The following is a 27,267-nucleotide window of genomic DNA, read 5'->3' as shown; positions in this document are numbered from 1 at the left end:
TCCAACAGAGCTTGATAATGAATACCTAGCCTTAGACTATAGGTCATTCACACTAATACTGAGAAGGCAGAAACCTTCCATTAAACTTCAGCATCCTGTTTGCTAATGAGAATTCCCAAATTCAGTGGAAAAAAATTATAAATATTATGCAGCTGCTGTGGTGAAGTAGTCAGGCTGCATGCTTGTGGATGCCAACAAAAGGCACCAGCAGTTGCAGAGTTTCACTCCCTTTCTTTTCTTTATTTCTAAAAGGGCCCGGGTGACTTGCAGGACCTCTCCAGTTTCTTGGCCTTCAAAACATCACCTGGCAGAAAGCTAAATTAGTCATAGATAATGCTAAATTCAGTTCTGTGCTGATAGACAACTCAGAAAAATAAAACCATTTCACACATCCACAAGGATGTGTTGCATTTTTTGTTTGACATGTCAGCAAATACTAGCAAGAGATCCTACCAGGAGCATGTGTGAAGCTGGAGCATAATTGGAGTCCCATAGAGTAGTACAACAGGAGACTGATTTGGGAAGCTGAGCTTGGCCATTAAGCACGTGCTGCCAAAGACAATGGGATGCCTCCTCAGAAAGAGCAAGCAAGTGCTTCAGATACTTTTCTGCACTGATCTCAAGGCAAGCTGCCTTGAGGCAATGGAGCAGTGTTGTAGTTCTCTATATGGAAATGAGGATGTGGAGTCAGTTGGAGTTGTTTACAGGCAGTCAGCTGGGAGATTACATCACCACTATTGCATGTCACTTTGCTTTCCTGGGGAGCCAGCCCAGTGAATGAACACACCTACAGCCTACTCGAGGCTGTGCAGTCCTCAGAAAGCAAGAGAACAGACAATCAGGTGGAATCTTCCACTGTAAATAAGTTGTAGTCTTTTTCAATGTATTTTTATAATAGGAAGAGACATAAATTCTTTTGCAATAGTTACTGCTGCCTGAATTTCATTTTAAGTTAAGGTGCTTGGAACATTGGAAATTTTTTATTCTAAATCAAAATAAATATTGCAATTGATACTAAAAAAACAAACAAACAAACAAAACAAACAACAAAAACCAACGTCATTAGGGTGAGCTTTATAGACATGTTTATGAATTGGATCAAACTGGAAAGGAGCTCTGCGTAAGACACCTGATATTTCACCCCCCAATCTGATTTCATTTACTGTGTGTTTGTTTGCAAATAACTGAATAGGAGTCATGAATTTCAGACTCAGACTTGTGTAGTTTTACTTAATTTTTAAAATGAAAATATTTATTGTATTTTTCACACTTTTGTTCTCCAAATCATTTGCTTCCTTCCTCTTTCACTTTGTTGATGAAAATTAATGAAGAGAAGAAATATACATTAAACATTTTGGTTTGGGCATGCTGAGGGTGAAGGGAACAGAAAGTAAAGGAGAATTTGGAAAAATGTGAAAAAGGGTCTATTCTTATATGAGACATTTTTTCAGTGGAGAGGAAAAAATACTTGGAAAAATGTCAAGTCTTAGTTATGTTCATTAGACATGCCAGTCACTGTGGGAGAAAAATGTTGTATATGCAGAGCAGCAGAACCTGGAATGAGTAAGGGGGGGGTAGCAGAGGAATGACACAACATGAAAGGATAGCAAGCTGCAGATACTTTGGAAGAGTGTTCTTACGGTCCACTTTTTTTTTTTTTTTTTTTCCCTGTGTATTTTCCTAACTCTTTTAAATTCTTCTAATGCTTTTCAGCTCAGCTCTCAGCTGTTGACTTTCTCTCTCTCTCTCTTTCTTCCTCTTAACAGTTCCAGTACAATCTTGTTCCTGCAAATCTTTCTCCTCACTTGCCAGGCTGCCAGTGGCTCAGATGGTTCTGGTTCCTTCAGTCCCTTGATACCCTTTCAGTCTCCACCAGCCCTGCTTCTGAGTAAATCAAACTTTTGTTTAAAAGTTTTTAAAAAAATAATGGCTCTATGTGTACCTTTTGCAATTAGATAAAAGTCAGAGAACCATGATTGCGGAGAAAAAAAAAAAAAAACAACCTGACTATCTCTTTCAGAATCTATTGTATTGGTTGCTTTTCTTTCCTCACAGATGTTTCAATTTAAAGTTGGGAAAATAATTTTCATGTTGGATTTGAGTCATGCTGCTTGGCTGACATTTACTTGCCTCTTAGAGCTGACCTAAATTTTGATCAGAATTGCCTCGTGTAGGAACTGCTCAGCCCAATCCTGAACACCCACTACTCTTGGTCACTGCTGCTGTTTTCACAGGGGCTCACAGATGCTGTCACAAGTTTGCTGACTGTGTGCAGTGAAGAATTTGAGTTAGTCTTCAGAGCAGGGGAAAGGCTGATAGTTGCAAATAACAGCTTGAGCAATTCTAACGTACTATGGGAATAAATTGTATCCAAATCTAGTGTGGTCCTCCTGACTTGCAAATAGTCTGTCAAGCCTGATGCCGAAGCATTTGTGTAAATTACTGCCTACTTGTAACGTGGTTTAAGGCAGGGTCAGCCCTTACAAAGAAATACTGCTTAATTTAAGTTTCTTGCCAACTTAATCTAAGTGGAAACAAGCCTGCTTTAAGTCTAGAACAATTGTCCTACATCTTCATGTGAAATCACAGTACGACTTTGAGGATCTACTCAGGTATGCTCTCATAAATTGGGTTAAAAACATAAGAAGTTTGAACCCCCTTGCTGAGACTCAAGAATAGACATTCCTAGGATATTTTCATATAAAGTTTGGAGTTTTGGGCCCCAAAATAATTTTGGGGAGGAAGGTGTAACTCCAAAGTGAGGGCAATATCACTGCCTCACAAGCCCTTCAGAGTGCATCTTAGTTGTTATGGAGAATTAGTCTGTGTACTACCCTGTACCACTGACCCAGGCAAGACTGTGCTGAGATATTGGAGTGTGGGAATCAGTTGCCTTCCTAAATAGCAATACCTTGTGGTGGAAGAGCAATGATGTATGGCAGTATGGATGAATTACAGTGGAAAGCTAAGATGACATAGTTGTGACATAAATGCAATTTTCCATGTTGAGTTAAGCATTTAGAAGAGAACAAGTGCTCAAACTTTCATATCTGTGTGCCTCTAGAGAAACAATTCTCAGATAATTCATGACATTTATTTTCTGTTTTTTAGATTTTGAAGAAATCATGTATTGAAATTCTGGCTGCAGAGCCTTCCAGTATATGTGCAGGAGGTAAGTATAAATCAAGGTTCTAGATGTTTATTTTGCCTAAAATCTCTCTCTCTCTAATTGCTATAGAGTGCAGGAGCTCTAATTAACTGGAGCTAAATCTTTTACTTTTTTGGTGAAATTCTTTTTTATCTTACAGTAGTTTGCATTTTTCCTATTTCTACCAGGTGGTATAAAATGAGGTTTTCTTACAGAAAAGGCTTGGATTTGACAGTTTTGCCTAAATGATCTTTCAGTCAAAGCAGTCTGTCTTACTCAGACTGTGCCAAACTTGAAGTTGATAAGCTGCGAAATTACAGAATAAAATCAGAAAAGACTGTGATTAGGTTTAGAATTTTGCAAATTCTCACCTTAGAGGATTGAGGGAAGTGCTTCTTAAGAAATCAGCAAAATCTCAAATGAGCAAACTTTGATTTAAAGGTAGCTTTAAGCATATCTTAAGCCTTTAGGACTGATACAGTGACTGAGGACTAGAATTTAAATATTGTTCAGATGACTTGTGTGAATCACACTACCCCTTTGTGTGCTCGATCTAGTATGATTGCACTATGTACGTGGTGGCTTTAAAGTCCTGGCAAGTGTTTCTGCAGAACTCATCCTTTTTGGAAGAAAGCTTGTGAATCATTTTAGATTCTTCCTTTAGATTTCTGTGAAATATTTGGTTTTTGTGAAGTGTTTCCTAACCGTTTGTTGAATGTACAGCAGTTGATTAAGCAGAGATTTTGGGAGCAGAGCTGAAGAGTTTGCAGAGAAAGATGAGTCCCTGACGAGTTCTGCATCTCATATTTTTGACTTGGTACTCCAAATAAGAAGGCCAATCGTCATTTCTTCTTTGTTTTCACTTGCTTAGCAGTTGCTTTAATCACCCTTCGTGCATTTCCTATTCCTGGAGCAACTACCTGTCTGTATTCCTAAACTTACAGAGGCATCAAATTTTCCTAATGGATGCAAGATACAAGGCTAAATGCCCAATAACTATCAGGGGTCAGTTTTGCATTCCATGCACGTCACTATAATAGTTGTGTTTTGAAGCCAGGATGGCATAATTGACATGAATTATAGTTCTTAGAATTATAATTCTTAGTTATCTATTTCTGATTTTGGCTGGCCATTTAAATAGTTCTAAAACAGGTTTATGTCTACCTGAGAATGGTAGATGATCATTGTAGTGACAATGATATAGTGCAGTGATGTTTCATAAATGATTGGGAAAGGAAGGAAATTGTATGAAAACTAGGATTCACTTTACGCATTTATAGAGGATTTGTCATGCTTAAGCAAGTGATAAAAATGATGTTTATGTAACGTCATAAGCCAGAAGATGATTTACTACCATGATTTATACTTAACACTTTCTAATATGCTTGCTAGTTACTTATACATCCTATCACTCCAATTCAGTGTGTCTTAATGAGAATTTAGGTATAAGGTAAAGCTGCATCCAGCAAAGCCAGATGAGAGGAAATGTAGAGAGGATTTATATAAACTGTCCACATTGGAATTTGGCCAGTGATTTACATGAGGAGCAGTGTTAACCTTGAAAAACACAAACACTTACTTAAATCATAGAATCATTAAGGTTGGAAAAGACCTTCAAGATTGTCTGGTCCAACCATCACCCTATGACCAATGTCACCCACTAAACCATGTCCTTGAGCAAAAGGTTTCTTTTTCCTTGAACACCCCCCCACAGTGACTCCACCACTTCCCTGGTGAACCCGTTCCAATGCCTGACTACTCTTTCTGAAAAGAAATGTCTCCTCATTTCCAACCTAAACCTCCCCTGGAGCAACTTGAGGTCATTCCCTCTACTCCTATCAGTAGTTATCTGCAAGAAGAGGCTGGCTCCCAGCTCCCCACAACTTTATTTCAGGTAGTTGGAGAGAGCAATAAGGTCTTCCCAGCTCAGTTGAGTCTAATCTCTGAGTTTGGGCAAATATTCTGTTGCTTTCAAACTGAAGCTAATTCTACCAGTTAGGACTTTGAGTCTAATGATAGTGTCACTGAATGAGAGTTAGTTGCATTGGTGTCTTTTGGAGATAAATTTGGCAGGTTTAGCTCCGATACCCCAAGTTTACTTGGTTTTGTGCACAGTCTTGAAGACCGGTTGCAGTTTGTTTATTTTTTGAAGGATAGAACAAGGACTCTGTTACCCAAGGCACCTCTTGCACTGCAGACTGGTCCCAGACACTTCTGAGTAATGAGCTTTTAGCAATACTTCTGTCTGAAATGCCATCTTCCCAATGGCTTGGTTTTGCATCACATAGAAATGCAGAGTGTGTACTGGATCTGATCATTTCAGTCCCAAGCAGAGACAGGATCACTATGGTTAATCTGACATCACTGATACACTGTTCTTTGACTGTACTTGAACTCTTCTTCCCCCGCAGTTAAGATTTCTGTTATTTCTCTAAGTATTCATCAGCCCCTGCACTCCAGAACACAGCTCTTCTCCTCTGTTCTGCCCAAATGCTCTTGGACAACATATAATGGGACTGTGAGGCAGCTTCCCTGGCTAGATGTGGTGGGATGATTTGCAGCTTGGCTGTAAATGAGTGGGACCTGGAAGAGAGCCCAGATTCCAGAGCAAATCTGCTTTTTTTTTTTGCCTTTTTTTTTTTTTGAGAAGTACCGTGTGTGAGTCCTTAAGGGAGATGAAGGAAGATGGGAACTGTAAAGTGTGAGGAGAAAAATTTGAGTCTTGAAAATTCCAGTTCCTTGTTGCTCCTGGGAATTTTAAAACTGTGGTGGTATTTCTGATGCAATAAGATTACTCCTGCATTGTCTGGGACTGGAAACATTTTGTGCACAATCCACATTCACCAAAAGAAACATCAGTGGAGATTATCTGAATGTCTCTCCTAGACAGCAACAGGAATTGTGGGGGCTGGTTCCTTCACAACCTGGAGCTGTAGAGCATGAGCCCCTGTGTCTGCTGTCTGAACTTTCTGGGACTATGGCCCGGATTCAAAATCTAAGTATGAAGGTAGTGCTCTCCTTGCAAGGCAGTCTTAATGCTGGTGGCTGCAAGAAGCTCATAAACCTTTCCCAATACTAGGTTCAAGTAGCTGGAATAAGAAGGGACTGCGAAGAGTCATCTGAAAGACTTGTGAGGATATGATCTCATCGTTCAGCCCTGCTTGTTCCAAAAAGGACCTCAATTCAGTGCTCAGCAGTAGATGACTGACTGACTGCTATTTAAAATGGCAGCCATAGGAGGGGAAAAGCCAATTTGTCTTAATGCTTTCACAGAAGGTCAGTTAAAATGCTTCTGTTGTATTTTATTTCCCCTTTCCCAAAATTCAAAATAAAATGGGGTAGGAAGAGTGTGAAAATTCCATTCTAAAAAAGTTATAAATTTCAAATTGTTTAAGCTGCGAATTTTAGTTTAATTTAGAGAAATCTTAAGGAAAATCTCTTGACGTATGTGCCTTGTCTGAATGACAATTCTTTGCTTCCCTATGGATCAATAATCTGCTGTTTCTCTTGCTATAGAGTCATTTCAGGTTGTCGTGAGAGGAAATGGATTTCGACATGCCCGTAACGTCGACAGAGTACTCTGCAGTTTCAGGATCAATGACACGGTTACTCTCAGTAAGCTGTTTTGATTTTTTTTTTCCTGACTCTGCACTAGCAGGCATTTGCCTGGAAAACATTTAGGATCTTCAAATACTTTGACTGTGAAGGCAATAATTATAGGATGAGGAGCATCCTTCTGCATTAAATTTGCAGAAGGGTGTGAAGTTGAGGGAAAGCCAGCCTCAGCACGTAGCTCCATGAAGCGTTATGAGACAGGTAGGAATAGTTAAGCTTGTATCCAAGAGGAAGGTAATGGCATGTACTGGTCAGAGCTGCCATGAATGTAAAAAATAACAGCAATGAAAAAATATATGCTGTGAACCCAAATTAAAGTTTATCTAGTATTTTTACTGAATAAGCTTTTACTGTAGTTGGTGAGGATGGAAAGAGCTGCTCCTTTGGATTTTACAGCCAATGATGAAGGGCCCAGTTTGTGCATGTGTAAGACACAAGTGAGAAAAAAAGGATGCAAGTAAGTTTAAATGGATCCTGCCAAGCAGTGAAATTCTAGGGATGATTATGACTTCTCTGAAACCCAGCATTCATCCTCAGGCTCTGGTGAAAGCATAATCATCTGGTCCATATGAGTAACACGTTCATTGCAAAGAGAATATTTTTTTTTTTAGAGGAAAACTACTGTTGGTATTGTGTGTTGCAACTTGGATAGCTAGTATGTGAATACACATGTGAGCAGTGGAGAGGACTAAATATAGAAGACGATACTTGTCTGTGTAGTGCATGTCTTGCTGGACTAGGTGTGTAGCAAGGTCAGATCTGTTTCTCTTCTTTTCTGTATTTTGGTGGTACTTAGCAGGCCGGTTCATGCAGTTCAAATAAACACTATTATTGAAAGCTGTGTTGGTACAGTGGCTAAAGTAACGCTGTGTTTCTCTGGACGAAGCTTGGAATAACAGTTTCCTCTGCAGAGTTTACCAAGCAGAAGAAAAATATAGCCCAACTCCCATGAGTTGCTGTTTTCTGACAAATGTGATAGCCATATTAGCCTTTGAGTGTCTGGTGTTTTTGTAAAGGGTAGTGAGGACCACTTAGCTGGAAGAACTAATGATCCTATTGTTCTCATCTGGCATACCTGCAAACCCGCACAGGAAACCAGGTAGAGTAATTCATAGCTCATGCCACCAATGACAGTAGAATTCATTTTGCCTATCATGGAATTTATTCAGAAGCTGCCTGATAGTTTTGGAAGTAGTCCAGACTCTTTTAAGTATAAAATAGATGCATTAATTAGTTTCTTACATGTCAAAGTCTAATGGCTCAATGTTGGACTTGCTCATGCTTAAATATCTGTTTAATTTGCTCTTTGAGGAATTGTTCTCTAAGACTGTCTGCCTTGAGAGGAATGCCAGTAAGCATTCAGGGCAGGTACATTTAAAAAGCATGAGTGTATGTAACTTGTCCTGAATGCTTCTGTGCTGCTATGCTGGCCTCCTCAATAGTAGACAGGTTTGGGAGTTGCGAAATCTTGTGCCACTTAAAAGAAAGCTTGGCTGGCTGTGGTTCATGGTTGCTTAATTCAGATACATATGAAGAGCAAAAGTTGGAGGGCAAAGAGTAGGAAGGAACAAATGGGATTGGAGAGGGGAACAAGGAAGGAGACTGTTACAAGTAAAAAACACGGGGTGTAAACCATGGTAAATTCGTTGTTTTGGGAACATTTCCGTGCAGCCCACAGAGATAAGTATTTGAGATGTGTGAACAGGTGACAGGTGCCTTTCAAAACAGAAGGGTACAGGAAGCCACAGATTCATGCTTTTCCTTTTAAGCTCCATAAAATCTAACCCAAAACTTATGTGGTCATTACTCTTTGAATCTGGATCGTGACTGCATTTAGGTGTTGAAACGTTTGGTTTCTCCCAGGGGTTCAGGTCCAAAGTTTTGTTTGGATCATGTCTTATAAAGTCTTCTGCAGTTCTCTAAGCTGGGCAGGAGAACTTCTCTTCTCCCTCCACCCAGAAGGTTCCTGTGGAAATCAAACTTCTGGTCAAATATTTAGAATTTTTCTTTTCATCAAAAGCCTGAAGTCACTTGGTACAAACCCAAAAGACTTTACGTTTGGTTGCTGGAAGCTGACAGATTGTAGCATTCTTAGAGCTTGCACGTCTTCTGCTTTTCAGTTGAACCAGGAATATCTTGTATCAAACAAATAATTTGTGAGAAAATTTCCACTTTGTAGAGGAACTATTTTCAATTCAAGGGAGACATTACCAGAGGATTTCTCAAGCAGTTGTATTTTGTGCTAAGAAATGCATAGGCATGGATAGTGGGAGTTATAAGAGCTACAGGAATACCACTCAGCATGACAGAAGCCCCTAAACTTGCATGTTTAGGAATGCCCATGTTACCCTACTGTAGCTTGACCTGGCATTCTTTTAAGTCCTGAAAATTCCTCAGACCAGATATCCCTTTGAGAAACTTGTATTGCTGATGAGCTCTAAATGAAGACTGATTGGGTCAATGTGTGCAGCATTTCAGTTTCAGGACCACCAGGAGCATGATTTGTAACCTGTATGGGATGGGATAAGAGCTACATTTAATTTGTTAAGTTATGCCCACAAATTGCTTGTGGTTGCGAAGAACTGTTTGGATTATGGTTGAAATAGAGCATTTTTTCTTACAATGTGACTTTTGCTCTAAGTAACATCCTAATCAATTAAAAAGCAATGTCTCTCAATGTCAGATTTTTTTTATTATATTTTTTTTTAACTCAGGGTCTTCAGCTGATAAATGTGAAGGCTGTAGGGAGTCTGTGTTAGGAAGAAGACTGTTTTTCCTTCTGTTGAAATAAATTGATTGGTGCTCTTGCTGTTTATAGCAATTAGTAAAGAGGGGTCATTTCCTAAAAGCTTCAAAGGAGGACAACAAGCAGGTAGTACCAATGAAACTGCACATCCTGGGCATTAAAGGGATTTGGGCCAATGTGGACAAAATCTGTCTCTGAGAATTGCATTAACTAATGTCATGGTTTTTGAAAGAACTAAGAATAAAATGCAATTATCAGCACTGCAGCTGTAGGCATTAGATTAAAGATCAACCTTCAAAACATTTCAATCACAAGAGTGAAAGGAGAGTGTGGCTCTAACTTACAATAAACTAGCACAGCATATCAATCTTGAAAGCTACAATCTGAGCACAGAATGTGGTATGACTAATAGATAAAATTAGAGCAAGGACAGAAATTAAATTCTGAGTTGCATTTCTGACTGTAAAATACGCAGTGGTACAACTGGCAGTCTCAACAGTATTGCCTTTAATCCATTGACACTCAAATCTCCCAATAAACCTCTTTGGGGAGACTTTACAATGGGTTAACATTACTGGGGAGTCTATTTTCGGTACATTATACTGTTAAACAACCACAGAAGGAGATTAAGCAGCATGTGAAGGAATGCAAAAGGCAGATGTGAGCTCAGGGGAAATGTGCCTTCTGGAACAGGGATGAAGATGATGCTAAAAACAGTCTTTGCAGTGGTCTTGTGGAAGGAAAGACTTTTGTGGTGAACTGTACTGCAAATACTTCTGCTAAGAGGAAGACTTGTAAGCTCAAAAACAGCAGGGCTTCTGAAACTGAAGGTGTCCACTTGGCAGCACCAACCAAGGGAGTGATTAATTGTCTTATGGGGATTCAGGGCATACTGAAAAAAAAAAAAAGATAACTAAAATGTAGTTGATGTTCATAGTCTCGTTCTGTGATTCTTCTTAACTTTCTGTTCTGGGAGTCTTTTTTTTCCCTTTCCCAAGCTACCTATACAACACCTGCTTGAGTTCAGTAAGAAATATCTGGAGGGCAGCCTTGCTGAAAGGAACCTGGGTGTCTTGCTGAACAACAAGCTGAACACATGAGCAGTGCACTGCTAGGAACGAAAGCAAATGGGATCCTGGGCTGCATCCCAGGGACACTGCTGGCAGAAATCGAGATGTGATCATCCCACTCTGCTCAGTGCTTGTCAGCCTACCCCTGGAGTGCCCCAGTTCCACTCCCCACAACTGATACAAACTACAGACAGACTGGAGATGGTCCAAAGGAGGGCCGTGAAGATGACCAAAAGGCTGGACAACCTGACTTAGGAGAAAATACTGAAGGAATTAGGTTTCTTCACCCTGGAGAGGAGAAGGCCCTGGGTGACCCCAACACCATATTCTAGTACTTAAAGGGCATCTGCAAGGACAAGAGAAGCTCTCTCTTTGCAAGGAGCCACATGGAGGAGAAAAGGGGCAACCGACATAAGTTGCACTGTGAGAGGTTTTGTCTTGATATAAGAAAGACATATTTCATGGTGAGAACAATTAATCACTGGCAGAACCTCCCCAGGGACATGGTGGCTAGGGCTGAAATGAAGGTTCCACAAAAAAATAATTCTTTAGCACATTTGAACCGTCTCCCCACTTGCAGGTTCATCTGCGGTTAGTAACTTGCGGCCACAACTGGAAGAATTTATTGTTCAGAAAAGGAAGTGGAAGAAGAGAAAGAATTACCCAGTTCAAAAGCTGAATTACTTTAGGATTGGTAGCCTCAGTCTTGAAGTACTATTGTCAGTTGACAGTGACAGCAGCATTCTTCTGAATCTCTTCTGCAAGACAAATGGCCTGTTGAACCTGAGTTGTGCAAAACTATGGGGATGCAGATCCATTGCGCAAGCTGTAACAGGGACTCTGTTTTGAAAGACAAAGAAGCTTGGTTGTCACATACGTACCAGTAGCTGTTCCTCCTTAGAAGTGGGAAGGACAGTCTTGGAAAGGGCATCCTTACTCTCTTTCCCCAAATTGTGTGCTCTTGAGTTCTTTTATAATTTGCTTTCAAGAGCTGCAGCAAAGTGTTTGTGAGTTCCAAAGGCCTGAAAAAATGTGGATATCGGCCTTAATTTGAATTTTGTATTCAGAGTTTTAAAATATATCTGTGGCTTACAGAGAAAAAGTGTTGGAAGCTGAAGTGTTGGAAAATGAGTAAACTTCTAGTTCAGGTTTACAAATTGTGGAATTGATGTGCAGCACTGAAGGTATCTGCTCCAAGTGAGCTGATCACAGGCAAGCTTGTGGATCTCCTGTCTCTCAGCCTACTACTCTTCCTATGGTTTATGGGACTCCTCTAGAAGCTAGAGATTTGGTGCAGTTCTCCTTTCTCAGTGACCTGTTCTTCGTTCACCTCTGCCCCCATAGGCATCCAGCAAGTTTCCTTGTCATGGTCCTCTTTGGATTGTAAGTCCAGGACGGGACTGTGAGGCTAAATAGAAGGCAAAAGTAACTAAATACTGGTTCTGCCAGCTTTGTGAGGTAGGGAAGGGATACTAGTGCTATCATTTTTTTTCACTCCTGTCTGAAGTCTGTTCAGCACTTGATTTGCTGCTCCACTTTTTCCTTCAGAGAAGACTACTTGCTGTCTTGTAAACAGCTTGAAAGTTATCTCTGTTACTTGTGGCTGCGCTAGCTGTGACCTGCCATCTGTGCTGCTCTCAAATCCTAATAGCTTCTCGGCTCAGCTTCCCCAGAGTTTGGCTGGCTCTGAAGAAAGACATTCATTCCTTGAAACATCCTAAAATCTTCAAAGAGCTAAGAATGTCATCCATCAGCTTTCCACTATTCAATGCGTCCTGTCCATGGAGACACAAAAGCATGCAGTGTTGCCAATGGGAGGAACTGCTTGCAAGGGTTACCTCACTCCCAAACACTGTGACCTGGTACTGGTGGGGGTGAGGAGGAAGACTCCTTCCTCCTTTTTTGTGTGCTAACTGCCTGTGTAGCTGATTTTTTTTTTAAAGTGTCTGTCATTGTAATTTCATAGTAGCTTTCAGGAAAGATCAACTTCTCTTAAAGCAACCCATGGGCTTTTTTGTTTGAAGCTGTCTTCCTGTGTCCACAAAATGACCATGGAAAATAAGGATAAGGCCCAAATATGTTTTCCACCCTCTGACCTGATATATTCATCGTGTTCTGAATCAATACATAGGTGAAAAGTGAGCTCATTCTCCTTGGCACTACACCAAGACTGCTCAGTTCATTTTGCACAGTCCTAGACTGTTTGATGCAGCGACCTGGAAGCAAGAGGCCATGAACTCCATCTGAGTTCAAACTGTTCCCAAATTGAAGGAATTCAACAGTTGCTCATCACTGTTCTAAGACCCAAGTCTCTCCTGGTGGAAATTGGCACAGCTTTAAGTTTAAGCTGCCCTGTGTGAGAAAGTATCTCAGTAATTTCGCTTTACTGTGGCCTGCAGCTCCAGCCTGTATTCTCAGAGTGCCTTTGTGGCACTTAGCTGCAAACAGTTTAACAGAAGAGTTAACTCAATGGGAATTTTATAGAGACCTTATGGAGACTGGATAGCTCAGCTGTTTTTATTTGTTTGAAACTTCTCATCCTCTGATTGTATCAGGGAGTGAGGTATTTTTAAAGCTAACACTGAGCCAACAGTTCCTGAAACTTTAAATTATCCCAGATGAGATGTAAACCAGCACAGCAAGGACTTGCTAAGGTTAAGGGCATGAGCTAATAGATTTTTATTGGGATTATTGGCAGAGAAAAGTGGCAGGTGAAGAGAGCATCAGCTCATAATGTTCATAGCTAGGGGATTAAAAAATAGATAAAAAAATAATTAAATAAAGAACATCTGTAGAAACCATGAAGAGTATTTGGCTGAATAGAACTGTAATCAGATGCATGTTCAACAGCAGGGTGTTTTCTGCCAGCAGCTAGACCCAGGAGAATCGGTTTCAGACTGTACAGAGTTAAAAGTAATTATCCACTGTGGTGACTGGATAATGTGGCACTGCTTCATGGTGCTAAAATGTCTTTGTCTGCCCAGATTGTGCAGGATCCAGCAAATATATCTCTGGGCATGGAGGCAAACTCTGTCTGAGGCAATATAAGACTCAATAGAGGGATGAAAGATTGGTGAGGATCTTTTGCACTCTAGTGATGCTCTGGACACTTGGCCAAAACCGATTCTTAGCATAAGCCACCCTGAATTTTTCAGCACCAAGTAACAGAAACAAGGAAAAAAGAGGCAAATACAGTGAGAGCAGGACTTCCCCAGGTATCGTCAAGTGAGCTGTACAGGGAGCTATATCTCCAAACTGCCCAACAAATGTCTTCTAAAAATTGTCCTCTGTTTTTAAAGCCTACCAGATTGTTTTATTTTCCCTGTCTTTCTCATTCTCTTTCTCTGGCAGCACAGAACTTTTCTTGTGATATCTTTCTTACTTTCTTGCAGCCCAGTCACTCCTAGTACAGGAAAATTCTGCTTTGCATTTCCACTCTAATGTCTGATTTCTCCACTTGATCATGTCACTTTAAACCTCCATCAAATGTTTTCCTCTTATTTTCCTCTAGTGGCTTTTCCCTCTTCCCATTACAGTACTAATTAATGTCTATCACTGGACAAACAAACTCTGTCAGGTGTTTTGGGGATATGACCTTTATGAAGGACACAACCTTATGTCTGTCCTTATGTCCTTCAACCTTATGTCTGAAGGACCAGATGTATTTCTTGGGTAAAAGCATACACCAAGGTGAGCTAGGCGTCCTCTTTTGAAGGGTGGCCCAAGCAATTGTTTGATTAAAAAAATAAATCAAATAAAAACATCAAAACAGGAGAAATAGTCACGCATCCCTCAAATGTTCTCCCAACTCCTAACAAGTTGCAGTGTAGATGTGTTTAAAAATAAGACTTATATGCATTTGCCTCCAGCAGACTTCTGTGTAGCTGCTCATGCCAAGTGTGGAGGAACAACCTTGGGGCAGTCAGACAGGAGACTTGGGCTAAGTGAGCAGGAAAATCTCAGTAAAATGTGGCATGCTTACCAATCTTGCTCATTTATATTGTATGCTACCAGGGGACCAAGATGGTCTGTCACTGATGTTAGCATACCTGCACAAGGATAGGCAAAGACAAGGGGTAATGGCTTTAAACTAAAAGAGAATTGGTTTAGCTTAGATGTAAGGAGGAATTTCTTTAACTATGAGGGCAGTGAGGCACTAGAACAGGTTGCCCAGAGAAGTTGTGGATGCCCCATCCCTGGACGTGATCAAGTGCAGGTCGGATGGGGCTTTGAGCAATCTGATTTAGTGGGAGGTGGCCCATGGAAGGGGGTTGGAACTAGACAATCTTTAAGGTCCTTTCCAACCCAAACCATTCAATGATTCTGTAAGTGTGACAGAGCTTATGGTAACTGCTCCAGTAGATTGATGTGGAGCTCTTACAGTGCTGGACCAAGACTTGCCCCTGAAGGACTCCTCCTAGGGAGTGACCCTTCCATACTGGAGCACGTGCTGTTCTCCAGAGCTGACAGTTGTGAGCATGAGCAAATTAATAGTGTGGTGCTTGCCAAGTTCTGTTAGTAGTGTTTAAACTATGTGAGATTGGAGAACAGAACTGTAAGCACAGCAGATGAACCCATTGGAGAAAAAAAGCAATTCCTTCCAGATCCTTTCTCCCCATCTAAAGATCATTATGAATGTGATATCATTGTTCTGTGCTTATTTGTCTGTTCCCCCCCCCCCCCATCCTCTAACTCAGCTCTAAACGGCTTTGGCATTCAAAGCCCATGTGTCCCTACACAAAGCAGAGCAATTATAGCATGATCTCAATGTGGTTTTCATTACAGCATTAACAAAACATTCACTTCTTATTTATGGGCCTTCTCAAAAGCAGTTTCTCTAGCTCAGTGTTCCAGTGTCTTTATGCATTCCTACCTCCCCACAAATTGGGTCTGAAATAAAAACTTTGCTTGCAGAGCTGTCACAAGGAGTGCATAAAGAGTCATCCAGGATGAACTGGAGATTGTGCTTTGGTAGGTGATGCAGAGAATTATGCAGGTATTTTGTCTTTCCAAAGGAACAAGGGAAGTGCTCCAGCTCAGCACTACCCATCTCAAGTGGACTGAGGTACAAAGAGAGAACAACTTCCTTGGCAAAATGTTCCTGAGGGAGCCTTGTGTGAGAGCAGCCAGACTTCTGCCTGATGTGGCTATACTAGTCTAACAGAAACCATAGTCATCTCTCCTACAGAAAGAGAAGACCAGGTCAAAATGTTTGGAGATGTGCTTTAGTGGAACACAAATCATAAATACCTTTGTAATTAACGGGGATATAACAGAAGGAAACTGTTAGTCTATGATGTTTGGAAAGTTTGGCAAACAGCTTTTGCAGCCCTTTCTGGACTAAAATATTGCTGATATGGCAAGCCCACCAATCAGCAGTTGCAATATTGGGGTGGCAATCCAAAAGCATTAATGCGTTCTTAAATCCTTCTGTCAGGGATCTTTGCAGTCAGTTTTCAATCTGAGAGTGATTTTTTTTTTTTTTTGATGACACATTAACCAAAGTAAAGGTTGTTCATTTTAGCTTGATTGTATGGCTTAAAGTAATATTATCTTTCTCCGTCACCTTTGGGTTTTTGTTCCTCCTTTTTATTGAGTTTTGCTCTTCTGTGTTAAAACATCATGCATATATTGAAGCTTTTATTACTATAGTTGGGAAGTACTCCAAGTTCTGGCTTGCCAAAAGGTTACACCCTGCTAATGGCAAAAGAAACTAGTCACTAATGCTGGGATTAATAGATTTTACAGGCTACAGATAGTTGTCAAAAGGTATAGGAATGCTGGGTAGTAAATTACAGGAATTTGAGCAGTATAAAGTACCTTGTTGAAAGGGCATCCACAGAAAACAGATGTGTTTTGGGGAGATATTTGACCTTCTTCCATTTCTGCACATGGCTGTGAATAGTTTTTCTATTTCTATGACTGACTGGTTTTAGTTGCCCATTTATATGTGCCCTATAGACTTTGCATACAGTGAAAACCTTATTTTGCTTGATGGAGTGATTAGGGGTGTATAGGTAAGGAGCAAAGTGTGCTCTTCACTCAGGGTAGACTTTCTCAGAGGTGAGGAATTGCAATATTCCCTGAGGATGCCTAAGCTCTGGTGCTTGAGATGTGATCAAGGCCCTTTCTGTAAAACTGGCAAAGGAGGCCAGATGAATTCTGCAGGGTTGCACGGCCAGCTAGTGGTCAAGCTGAGAAGGGAAACTGCTTCCTGTGCAGCAAAGTCAGCAACATGGAGTGCGCTGCCCCTGCCTTCCACAGCTCTTCCACAAGCATTGTCAGTTGACAGGAGTCCAAACCACAAAGTTAAGATTTGGCATGAGATCTGGAGCTTGAGAGCATTCAGGCTCATCTCTTACTGCACAGGAATACAGCAAGCTTTTTCTGTAACTAACAAAAGAAGCAGCGTTCTTTCAAATGCATCCTGCAGATATAGATGCAATAGCAGATGAGAAGTGTTGTTTTGTTTGGTTTCTCAGTGTAAGTTTTCCAGGAAGGAGTCAGATGGCCAGAATTATGCAAACCAAATGGATCATCTTTTGTTTAGAGCAAAGAAAAAGTCACTCATTTTTGCGGTGAAACACAAGCATTCTCCAAACAAAATAATCTCTCTCTGTAGCCAGCCTGGCCAGCCATGAGTCCCCTCTTGAGAATCCAAGTCTGATAAACTTTCTAGAGAGGCATAGATTTAAAGCAAATTAGGGGGTGGGTAGGGAGAGAAACAGAAACAAAAAGCTAAGGAAATCTAAGTAAAAAGCAGCTTTTTTTTTTTTTTTTTTTTTTTTTTTGGTGAATGCTGGCATGAAACATTCTTTGGCTTTGGCTGCCAGTGTTAGCAAAGGAGAAAACAAGACATTGGTCTTCATTCTTTTGTCATGTGTGCACTGAGACAATGTCATAAATTCATATCTTCATAAATCAGGGTGAGAACAGCCCCAGAGTACCACAGGGCCAGACTCACCACTGCTATGCATCTTCCATGCTCTTGCAAAGTAAGTGGGAAATGCTACTGTTTTGATTTGGTAACTCCATTGCAAAACTAATCATGAATCCAGTGTTATGCTATAGGGGATATGTGTGAGGGGCATGCATTGTATCACTATGTTGTCTGTCAGCCTCTCTTTTAGTGAGGAAGTCATCTTGTAGATGGTGTGGAGCTAGCAAAAGAATACCCTGTGCTAAAAACACCCACTCTTAATGTTTAGCATAGTGGAAATGTTAGCATGTGCTCTTGTACTGAGGGTGTGGGAAAACAGGAGTAATATACGGTACTTTCCAGGCCAACAGCAGGAGCAGGGATCTAGAGGGATCCCAGAAGCTTGAAAACTGCTCCCAGTAGCTGAGCCATGATGCAGAAGTGCAGCCTATTTGTGAAAACCATACGGCTGGCTGAAACGTTTCATTTTCAGCTGTTTGCCTATGTGTCAAACAGCCCTTAACAAAATAACTGCTGTGGGCAACCCAAAAATTCAAGTGTGTGTATATAGGCATGGGATTTGCTGGAAGCTGGAAATATAAGGAAAACTTCAGCGAAAGCTGCAACTTTTCATTACCGTTTCATTTTTTAATGGAGTGTAAAAAATAAACATTCCCTAACCTGCCTGAGGAAATCATTCTTTATTTTGCTGCCAAAGCAAAGAAACACACCACTATGAAATGGAGATTATAATGTGTGATAGGTATTGCTAGAGCAATATTCTTTTGAAAATTTTGCATTCAGTGAAAACTTCCTATAGGAATGTCTGGGAGAGAAGTCTTGGCTTGGTGAGCTCCGTTCCTGCACTGAGAGGACAAGCTCTTGCAGTCTTTAGGTCCTCTCTTCTTTATGTCTCATCTGCTGCAGTAAAACATGCTGTATGACCTTGCTTCTGAGTGAACCCTGCTGAGCTAACTGCTGAGAATGGGGCCAGGATCAGTGGTGCTCCACTGCCATCACCCTAATAATTATTAGACAACATGCATGTGAATAAATTTCTCAGCAGCCAAGAGAGAGCAAGGCTTACAGATGATGCAGAAATTTCTTTCAAGAAGGTTACCACGTTCTCTTTGTCTTATGTCTCTTCATAGCTTTTCCTCCTTCTACTGGCACCTTACATGGTATTGTAGCTTGCACCAGTTTCCTCAAAAACAACAAAAAAAGACAGAATAGCTCAACTCTTCATTAGATTGCTAAACAATTTGGCTAAGCTTTCACCCTTGCTCCTTTCCATCCCCTGTTGCAATCAGCGATGCCAGCTAAGCACTAAACACTGTTTCGAACATTGCTTACATGTTGCCCAAGTTATGTGCACCCTGGGAAGCTAAGTGTACCATGCAGTAGTGAAGTGACTTTTATTGGTTAGAAACCCTGGCATTGCTTTCTGTATTTTAAACAGCAAAGCAAGGTGGTGACGTTCTTTTCTTTTGACATAGTGCTGTAGAAAGAAGGAACCTTCTACCCTGCGGTATGTAGAGATGAGATTCACAATTTGAACTGATGATGGTATTCGAATCTGCCAGGAGAAGGGCCTTCCAACAAAATTAAAATTTTATCTGGAAATTTTTAGGAAAGCTGATAGTATTTGGTAACTGCTCTCATTTCATGTCTATGTAGGCATATCTATAGAAGACCCTAGAGGTGATTATAAATACAGTTAAATGAAAGCTTTCTGATGCAGTGACATACTTCCGGAAACTGCTGATTCAGCAGAATCAACTCATTCCTTAGGAATGTGTGGTTTCCAGCCAAAAAAAAAAAAAAAAAAAAAAAAAAGAAAGAAAGAAAAAGAAAGAAAGAAACCAGCCTCTCTGCCTGGTTTTCTGCCAACCTACCTGATCTCTAGTCAGCTGGCAAATGGGCTGGGAAGTTCCTTGGGATCCCCATCTCTCTGTGACCAGAGATAGTATAAAGTTCAGTTTTAAGTCCACAAAAGGGTAGTAGCTTATGTTCCTGTATCTGAGGCAATCTCCTATTGATATATATATATACATATATATTCACTCTGCTTTTAAAACTGTAGCATAATTTATATAGGAATGTTTCAGTCTGCCTTGAAGTTGTGAAATTTTCCATAATATACAGTTTTTTTCACCCAGCTATTTCTAGTTATATGTAATCTCTTGCAGCTACATCCAAACATCCTACAGAGAACAGCTGTGATGTTTATTCCGAACATGTAAAAAGCTTTGGGTTTTCATTCTGTTGATATGTGGCATGAAGTACTACAGCAGCACGCAGCAGCTGCAGGAATGGTGAGGGTGCTGCCTGCAGGACATGGCTGGCAGGTGGTGCTGGGCGTCGGATGCCCTGAGCCCTGCTGTAGAGTGGTATTACCTCACAACAACTACTATGCCATAGCTTTTATCCCCTACACAGTTTTTCATCTTTTTTATGCATCAAGAGTGAGCAAAAACATTATTCTAAACTTTGTCTTTAAGGCCTGTGTTACTGATCTGGTAATAAATCCCAGTCTCTCTCTCTGTCTCTCCCTCTCTCTTTCTCCTCCTCTCTCTGTTTTTCCCAGATGAGAAGCCTTTTGTTGTGGAAGATACCTACTTACTCTGCCCGGCACCCGTACTACGAGAAGTTGGCATGTATGTCGTTTCTACATAATCAAATATTTACTTTATCTGTGGGAAAAATGATAGTCTGCCTCATCTCACTATGCTCTTGTTCTTATATGCATCTAGTTCTGACCTTGGCTCTTGTGTTTCACATTTGAGGACCTCATAGTTTCTAGACTACAAATTTAACACAGGAAAATTTAAATGCTGTTTTAGGTTACACAGAGCATTATTTGCCATCATTGGTCAGGGTTTATCAGGTATGGCATGTCTGAGTGCTAAAAACTGGCTACAGCATATTTTGACTGCTGGTATCGATAGATTTAGAGGCTCTGTTTGAAACTATCTCAATTGAGGGTAGATTATTAGTAGTTCATATGACTGTAAAAGGACTTCTGGTGGAGTTTCCAGCAAAAGTTCTATATTCACATTTGTCCTCCATCATATTTGAAAAGTCCAGCAGTCAGACAAAGTCCCTGGTGACTGGAAAAAGGAAAACATCACTCCCATTTTTAAAAAGGGTAGCAAGGAGGATCTGGGGAACTACAAACCAACGAACCTCACCTCTGTGCCTGGCAAGATCATGGAAAAGATCCTTCTGGAAGCAATGTCATGCCACATGCAAGACAAAGAGGTGATCCAAGACAGTCAGCATGGCTTCACCAAGGGCAAATCATGCCTGACCAATCTGGTGGCTTTCTATGATGGAGTGACTGCATCAGTTGACAAAGGAAAACTACCTGGACTCCTGCAAGGCCTTTGACACAGGCCTTTGACATCCTGGTCTCCAAACTGGAGAGAAATGGATTTAATAGGTGGACCATTCATTGAATAAGGAGTTGCCTTGAAGGTCACACCCAGAGAGCAGTGGTCAATCGTTCTATGTCCAAGTGGAGGCTGGTGACAAGTGGTGTACCTCAGGGGTCTGTCCTGGGACCAGAACTGTTTAATATCTTTATCAGTGACAGAGACAGTGGGACTGAGTGCACCCTCAGCAAATTTGCAGATGACACTAAGTTGAGTGGTGCGGTTGATACTATAGACGGAAGGGATGCCATCCAAAGGAACCTGGACAAGCTTGAGAAGTGGGCCCACGTGAACCTAGTGAGGTTCAGCAATTCTAAGTGCAAGGTGCTGCACCTGGGCCAGAGCAATCCTGGATATGAGTACAGACTGGGTGAAGTTGAGAGCAGCCCTGCAGAGAAAGACTTGGGGGTTCTGGTGGATGAAAAGCTTAACAAGAGCCAGCAGTGCGTGCTTGCAGCCCAGGCCAACTGCATCCCAGGATGCATCAAAAAAGGAGTAGCCATCAGGGGAGGGAGGTGACTGTCCCCCTCTGCTCTGCCCTTGTAAGGCCCTACTTGGAGTACTATGTCCAGGTCTGGAGCCCCCAGCACAAGAAGGGTGTGGAGCTGTTAGAGTGAGTCCAGAGGAGAGCTACAAAGATGATCAGAGGGCTGGAGTACCTCTGCTATGAAGCGAAGGCTGAGAGAGCTGGGGCTGTTCAGTTTACAGAAGAGAAGGCTCCAGGGTGACCTCATTGCAACTTTTCAGTATTTGAAAGGGGCTTATAAAAAGATGGGGAGCAACTCTTTGCTCAATCAGATAATAACATGACAAGAGAAAATGGTTTTAAACTGAAAGAAGAGAGATTTAGATTAGGTTAGATTTAGATTAGGTTTAGATTTAGGTTAGAAGGAAATTTTTCACTCAGAAGGCGGTGAGGCACTGGAACAGATTGCCCAGAGGAGCTGTGGATGCCCCATCCCTGGAGGTGTTCAGGGCCAGGCTGGATGGGGCCTTGACCAACCTGATCTAGTGGGTGGCATTCCTGTCTGTGCAGGGGGGTTGGAGTTAGATGATCTTTAAGGTCCCTTCCAACCCAAGCCATTCTATGACTCTGTGATTCTATGAAAAGGATTTGTGCATGAACAGACATTTCTCTCTCTACCATGGGAGTAAAGAGACGGAGAGCCAATAAGGACAACATAATCCTCTTAATGACAGAAAAGCATTCCTGTCTCAAAGGTGGAAAGTTTGTGCTGCTGATCCTAAACATAAAAAGATTCTGAATTCATCCTGGTTTGCATTTAATTCCCAACAACAACCTTTTATCCAGAAATGAGTTGCCCAATCTTTGCTTTTCTCTGGGATCTGCAGTCTGTACTCAGCTGTGCACCTGACAGTTATGACTTCCCCTTTGCAGATAAAGAGAGCTCCAGTCTCAGCAGAGGACCGATGTGCTCCTGGTCTCTCTGTAAACAAGAAGATGCTTAGAGAGGAGGGACTAACTAGATATTTTCATATCCAGGTCTAGCTAAAAAGTGAACGGCACTTAAAGATGCAAGATGTTTCCTCACTATTATACTGTATTTATTAGTATTAGAGGTATACTTCTAGGCTTTTCTAATCAAAGGGCACATACATTTAACAACGGATGACTTAAGATACAGTATTCCAGCAGTAAGTAGCATTCTCTAAAGTCAGTTAGGAGATCAGAGACAACTTGAAAATACATGTGGCTGAGGAAAATATGATATAATTTAATGTGTATACTGTGCCTATGTTCATCATGGGGTTTAAAGAATGCAGATTTGAAAGAAAGCTATTTGTGCTGGCAGATTCTGGTTAATTGGCAGTTGTGATTTGGAGTGCAGGGGTGAGAGCACCAGCAGTGTGAAGTAGCCTCTAGGAAAGTCTTTTCTGTGCATCAGGAGCCCAGATTCCAGATGATGTTATCTATCAGAGGATTGTTGACTGGCTGGCCTGACTTATTTCTTGTGTCTTTTTCAGGGAAGCAGCTCTTCAAGTTAGTATGAACGACGGTCTGAGCTTCATCTCCAGCTCTGTCATCATCTCCAGCACACACTGTGTAAGTTCTCATTCATGTGCTTAACTAAGATGGTGCATTCAGTAAGATGGTGATACTTAGCAGATGTGTTTGTTACACTGGTATTAGGGCTTGTGAGTTTAGGACTTGTTTGTGCGAAGGACTTGTTTCTCTCTTTTAAAAGTGAGCATGTGTGTGGTAGTTCAGTGTTTTCTGTATCGTGTGTACCATAATGTGGCAAAGCTCTCACGTCTTCAGTAAAAACCTCAGCCTCTGTATCCGCTGTAGGATGCACAGACCAGAACATGACTAGCATGGGTCTGGAGGTATCTATGCCTGCTTTTCTCGTGCGCGGTGAATGAGAAGCATGTCTTCTGGCTTTTTTAGATAGTCTATTTCCTCTGTTTCCTTCACAATAATGGTGCTGCCAATGGTGAAAGTCACACAGCAGTTGTGATTGCACCCTTTGTCTGGAAACCAGTATGGTTTCAAAAAAAAAAAAAAAAAAAGCTGAAGTATCTGGCTTAAACTGAGGTCATGTCCCTTGGTGCCAGTAGTGAATCACTGCATTCTTTGTTCTCTGGTGATACGAGGTGAAGGACAATGAAACCACTTACAATTCATGGTATTGCTGAAGATGCTGCTTCTGCTATGTTGTGGCTGTTGGGAATAGATGGTTTAAATGGCTTGCACTAAGGGAAGTGGTGGAGGATTTTATTTTGAGCTCAGAACAACCCTTCATACTTCAGTGTATTCAGCTTTATTTGTCTGCAGGAAGACCTGTCTCCCGTACAGACAATTGCTGAGTCTCTGCTTTACTTCTCCCATGTGCTGACTTAAACTGTATGGGCACATATTTTTTAGGAAACCTGGATAATCTTGCAGAAGACCCAAAAGTCTGTCTGTGGTCAATTTCTTTATTCCCTATCCAGCAAAGGCGTATCATGTTTCCATAGAGGGTAAGACGAAGCTGTATAACAGCCAATCACCAGCAGTCTTCTGTGGTCCACAAAAGCTGATGCACAACATGAGGGAAAAAATCTTTTATGTCACTTGATCTTGATAATTGTTCAACAATGACAAGATTGTAAGGAGAGACAGCTTACAGAGCTCACGAGGACTTATACTCTAAAACATGGAAAAACATCTTTATGCCTTAAAAGACGGGTATTTATCTTGTTAGACTTTAATTTTTTTAATTCAACTTCTCTTTGCTCACTGGTGAAGAGGTATTTGTGCTCTATATTGGTAAATTACAGGAATACTTCCCTGTGTTTTGTTCATGAGGCAAGACCAGGGAAGATATTCTTTCATGATACTCTTTCTTCTGGGGATTGAATTATTTCCAGGTTACAGGAGATGGAAAACTGGTTCTTTTTCTATTGTTTTAATGGCTGTAACATTTTTTTTTCAGAAATGCCTACAGTTCACAGCAGTGCTTGCTACTCTTTGATGCATCCAGACTAGGAAATAGGCTTTTCAATAGCAGCTGGAATTCAAATACAGTTCGTACATTCAAACCTAGAAGCAGCGACATTCAGCGGCTGCTTCGAAAACTATATCACAGGCTTCACTAGTTCAGGAAGTTGCTTCAGGGTTAACAGGCATTTTGTCTTTCTAGCAGTGTTATTTATTTATTTATTAAGTTCTTTTAAAGATAGAATTGTTTACTGAGACTACAGTCCCCTCTTCAATTAAGGTTACAAGAGCACAAATCCAAAATACTCACCCATATACTAAATGTGCAGCAAATGACTTGTTCAGTCGACTTTGGACCTACAAAGTTAGGTCTGTTGTTTGAAGATCTGCAGCCAAAGCTGGACAGTCAGAAAGCTGTAGAGTCAAGTGACGGTAGCAAGCAGGGAAGAAAGCAATCAAGCTCCCTTCCCTGTCTGCAAACTAGCAGTAGTTTGGCTTTTGTTTGCATACTACATTTCAGAAACACTCAGGTTTGTAAAGAGCGTAAAGTATAAAAAGTGACCTTTCCAAAATGCTTCTTACATGGCAGTTAGCCGTGGTTTAACATGGCACTCCACGCTCCCATTGATGCCTGGTCTTTGAACCCCAGCCTTATTGCTCTGCAGGAATTTACTGGGAGAAGATACAAGGCAAGGGTAAGCTTTAACAGTTCTTTTATTTTCTTCCGTAGTTTGACAACAAAACCTTTCTATGCAACATTTAAATAATTTGGAAAATTTTAAGACAGCATATCCAATTTTCCCTATAAACAATACCTGTCCTTTTCTATGAACTACCCATTTCAAGGACTATCTGGAGGTCATCCAGGGAAGCAGAAAAATCCATAACACACACTTTTTTTATTTTTATAAATGCTCATCCTTCTCCATCTAATTTGGACTAAAGAGATGCTGGGGTCTGTATTTTGTGGAAGTGACCCTTGTTAAATTTCAAGCCGTGAGAGCATTGTAAGGCTGTCTCTGGTGAGCAGGTAACCAGGCTTACCTGCCCATGAGTTACAGGGACAGGTCAGCAGTCTCTGATGGGAGTCTTTTGCCTATGACATCATTCTGTAAGCATTAAGTAACCTTATGCTTTGCAGCAACAGCATTTAAGCAGTAAGAGAATCTAGTCCACCATACCATGTGATTAACTATTTCCGATACTTCATTCTTAATGCTATGACCTAGCTCAAATTAATGAAATGAGCAACTACTTTTGATTAAGAGTGTAGCTGAAACAGACAGCTATATTCCCAGTGAAAAAAGACAGAAAATGAACAAGGAACAAGACAGTTAAATAAATATCAGTTTTACTGAGCTGTGAATACTCTAGAAGAAAGAAAACATTTTTCATCTTAGGCAAATAGGTCACTTCTTGGCAAGAAAAAATAGATCAAGGCTTTTGCCTTTTCCAGAAGCATATATGGCTTCAGTGCTGTAGTTCAGCAAGCCCTAACTCTCCTGTGACTGCCAGAGGCAGGGAGGGAAGAGAGCTTAGTACTCCTGTGTTCACGTTGTGTTTTCTAACACCAAGTGCCAGCTGTTGAAAATGGGATATTGGGATTTTTTGCCTTGCTCAGTGCAGTCTTTTTTTGTGAGGTTGCCAGGTAAAAAACGCTTTTTCCAGGTTTTGTTGCCTTCATATACAAATACTGAATGTGTGGCAAAAAAAAATGTTCCTGTGCACTCGTCCCTCTTAAGAAATGTCACAGTTTTGTGTCTCTGAATGCAATAACGCACATCCCTCTCTAGTATAAATGGAAACCCTCTGGGAACAGACAGAGCTTTTGCTTAAGCCCGTATTGCCAAACTGAAGTCATTATTTGCGTTTTTTCCACTTGAGGTGTAAAATCTGCTACAGCATTTCAACATGGAGAAAATGAGAGCAGGTTTGGAATGAAGGCATACGTAATGACTGATTTCATCTCCTTCCCGGTCTGTTGAGAGAGAATTAAATACCTCTCACTTTCCAGCATTAAGTGACACTACCTGTCAAATCTGTCAACACCAAATTAGACCTCACTGGTGAATGCTGTTGGTTGTTTTTTGTTTGTTTGTTTTTTTGTTTGTTTTTTCTTTTTATAAATGAGACACACATACAGCTGAAGCAGCTTCACAGCTTCTACCTGTTCTTTCAAATGGGGACATATAAATGAGCAGATGGAATCCATTTGTCTGGAATGAATGCGCTTTGAGTTACTTCTTTTTCCTAGCTTTCTGATTCCTGAAATATGGCGAGCTTCAAGGCTTGCAGTCAAATAAATAAATAAATAAATAAATAAAAGGGATTAAATAAATTAAACTGCATGGGCTCTGTTGAAGCCTGCCTTTTGCTCAATTGCTTGTGCTTTCCAATATCAGAGTACAGGCATGATGGCATATGTTTTTATACCCCATTTCCATGGGTCTCAATAAAATTGCTTATTTTGGTTCCCAAAATAAAATTGCAAGAAGTGCTTAAATTCTGTTTTTAAAGTGAGTATCCAGGCTGTCATGGTTCTTCACTGCAATTCTTTCCTCTGATGAAAGGTAGTTGATTTTTCATTTAATAAAAGAAAACAGAAGGCATTTGTAAAGATGCTTTTGCTGTAGAGGATCTTCCAGCATTTCCATTTTAAAGTACATTTTGTGAAGACTTACAGTCACTTAAATGTGATTTTTGTTGGATCATGTAGAGCAAAGTCATCATTTAAAAATAAGAATCAAAATTCTTCCAAATTGGCCCAGTTACTTTTAAGCCCAAGGTATGAAACAGTCCATAAGAGGTCTTTGGGGACTTTATTTTGTTCTTCTTCCTCGGGATCTTCAAGATGAGTTTTCAGAGGCAAGGGAGTTGATTCATATATGTGAGG

The 27,267-nt window shown here is 40.8% G+C and overlaps 1 protein-coding gene across 2 annotated transcripts in view; it reads left to right on the top strand.

Annotated features, from left to right (window-relative positions):
* The window catches only part of ANTXR1 (ANTXR cell adhesion molecule 1), a 117,527-nt gene that overhangs the window by 24,932 nt on the left and 65,328 nt on the right, over window positions 1-27,267 (top strand). For both annotated transcript variants that reach the window (XM_083812094.1, XM_083812095.1), the window contains exons 9-12: window positions 3,112-3,172; window positions 6,665-6,763; window positions 20,086-20,155; window positions 22,919-22,997. In XM_083812094.1, coding sequence (XP_083668220.1) covers window positions 3,112-3,172; window positions 6,665-6,763; window positions 20,086-20,155; window positions 22,919-22,997 — 309 coding nt within the window. The remainder of the gene's footprint in view (window positions 1-3,111; window positions 3,173-6,664; window positions 6,764-20,085; window positions 20,156-22,918; window positions 22,998-27,267) is intronic.

Source organism: Anser anser, assembly GCF_964211835.1.
Source record: "Anser anser genome assembly, chromosome: 26".
NCBI lineage: Eukaryota > Metazoa > Chordata > Aves > Anseriformes > Anatidae > Anser > Anser anser.
The sequence above is the reverse complement of the archived record's forward strand: the minus strand, read 5'-3'. Positions and strand labels throughout refer to the sequence as shown.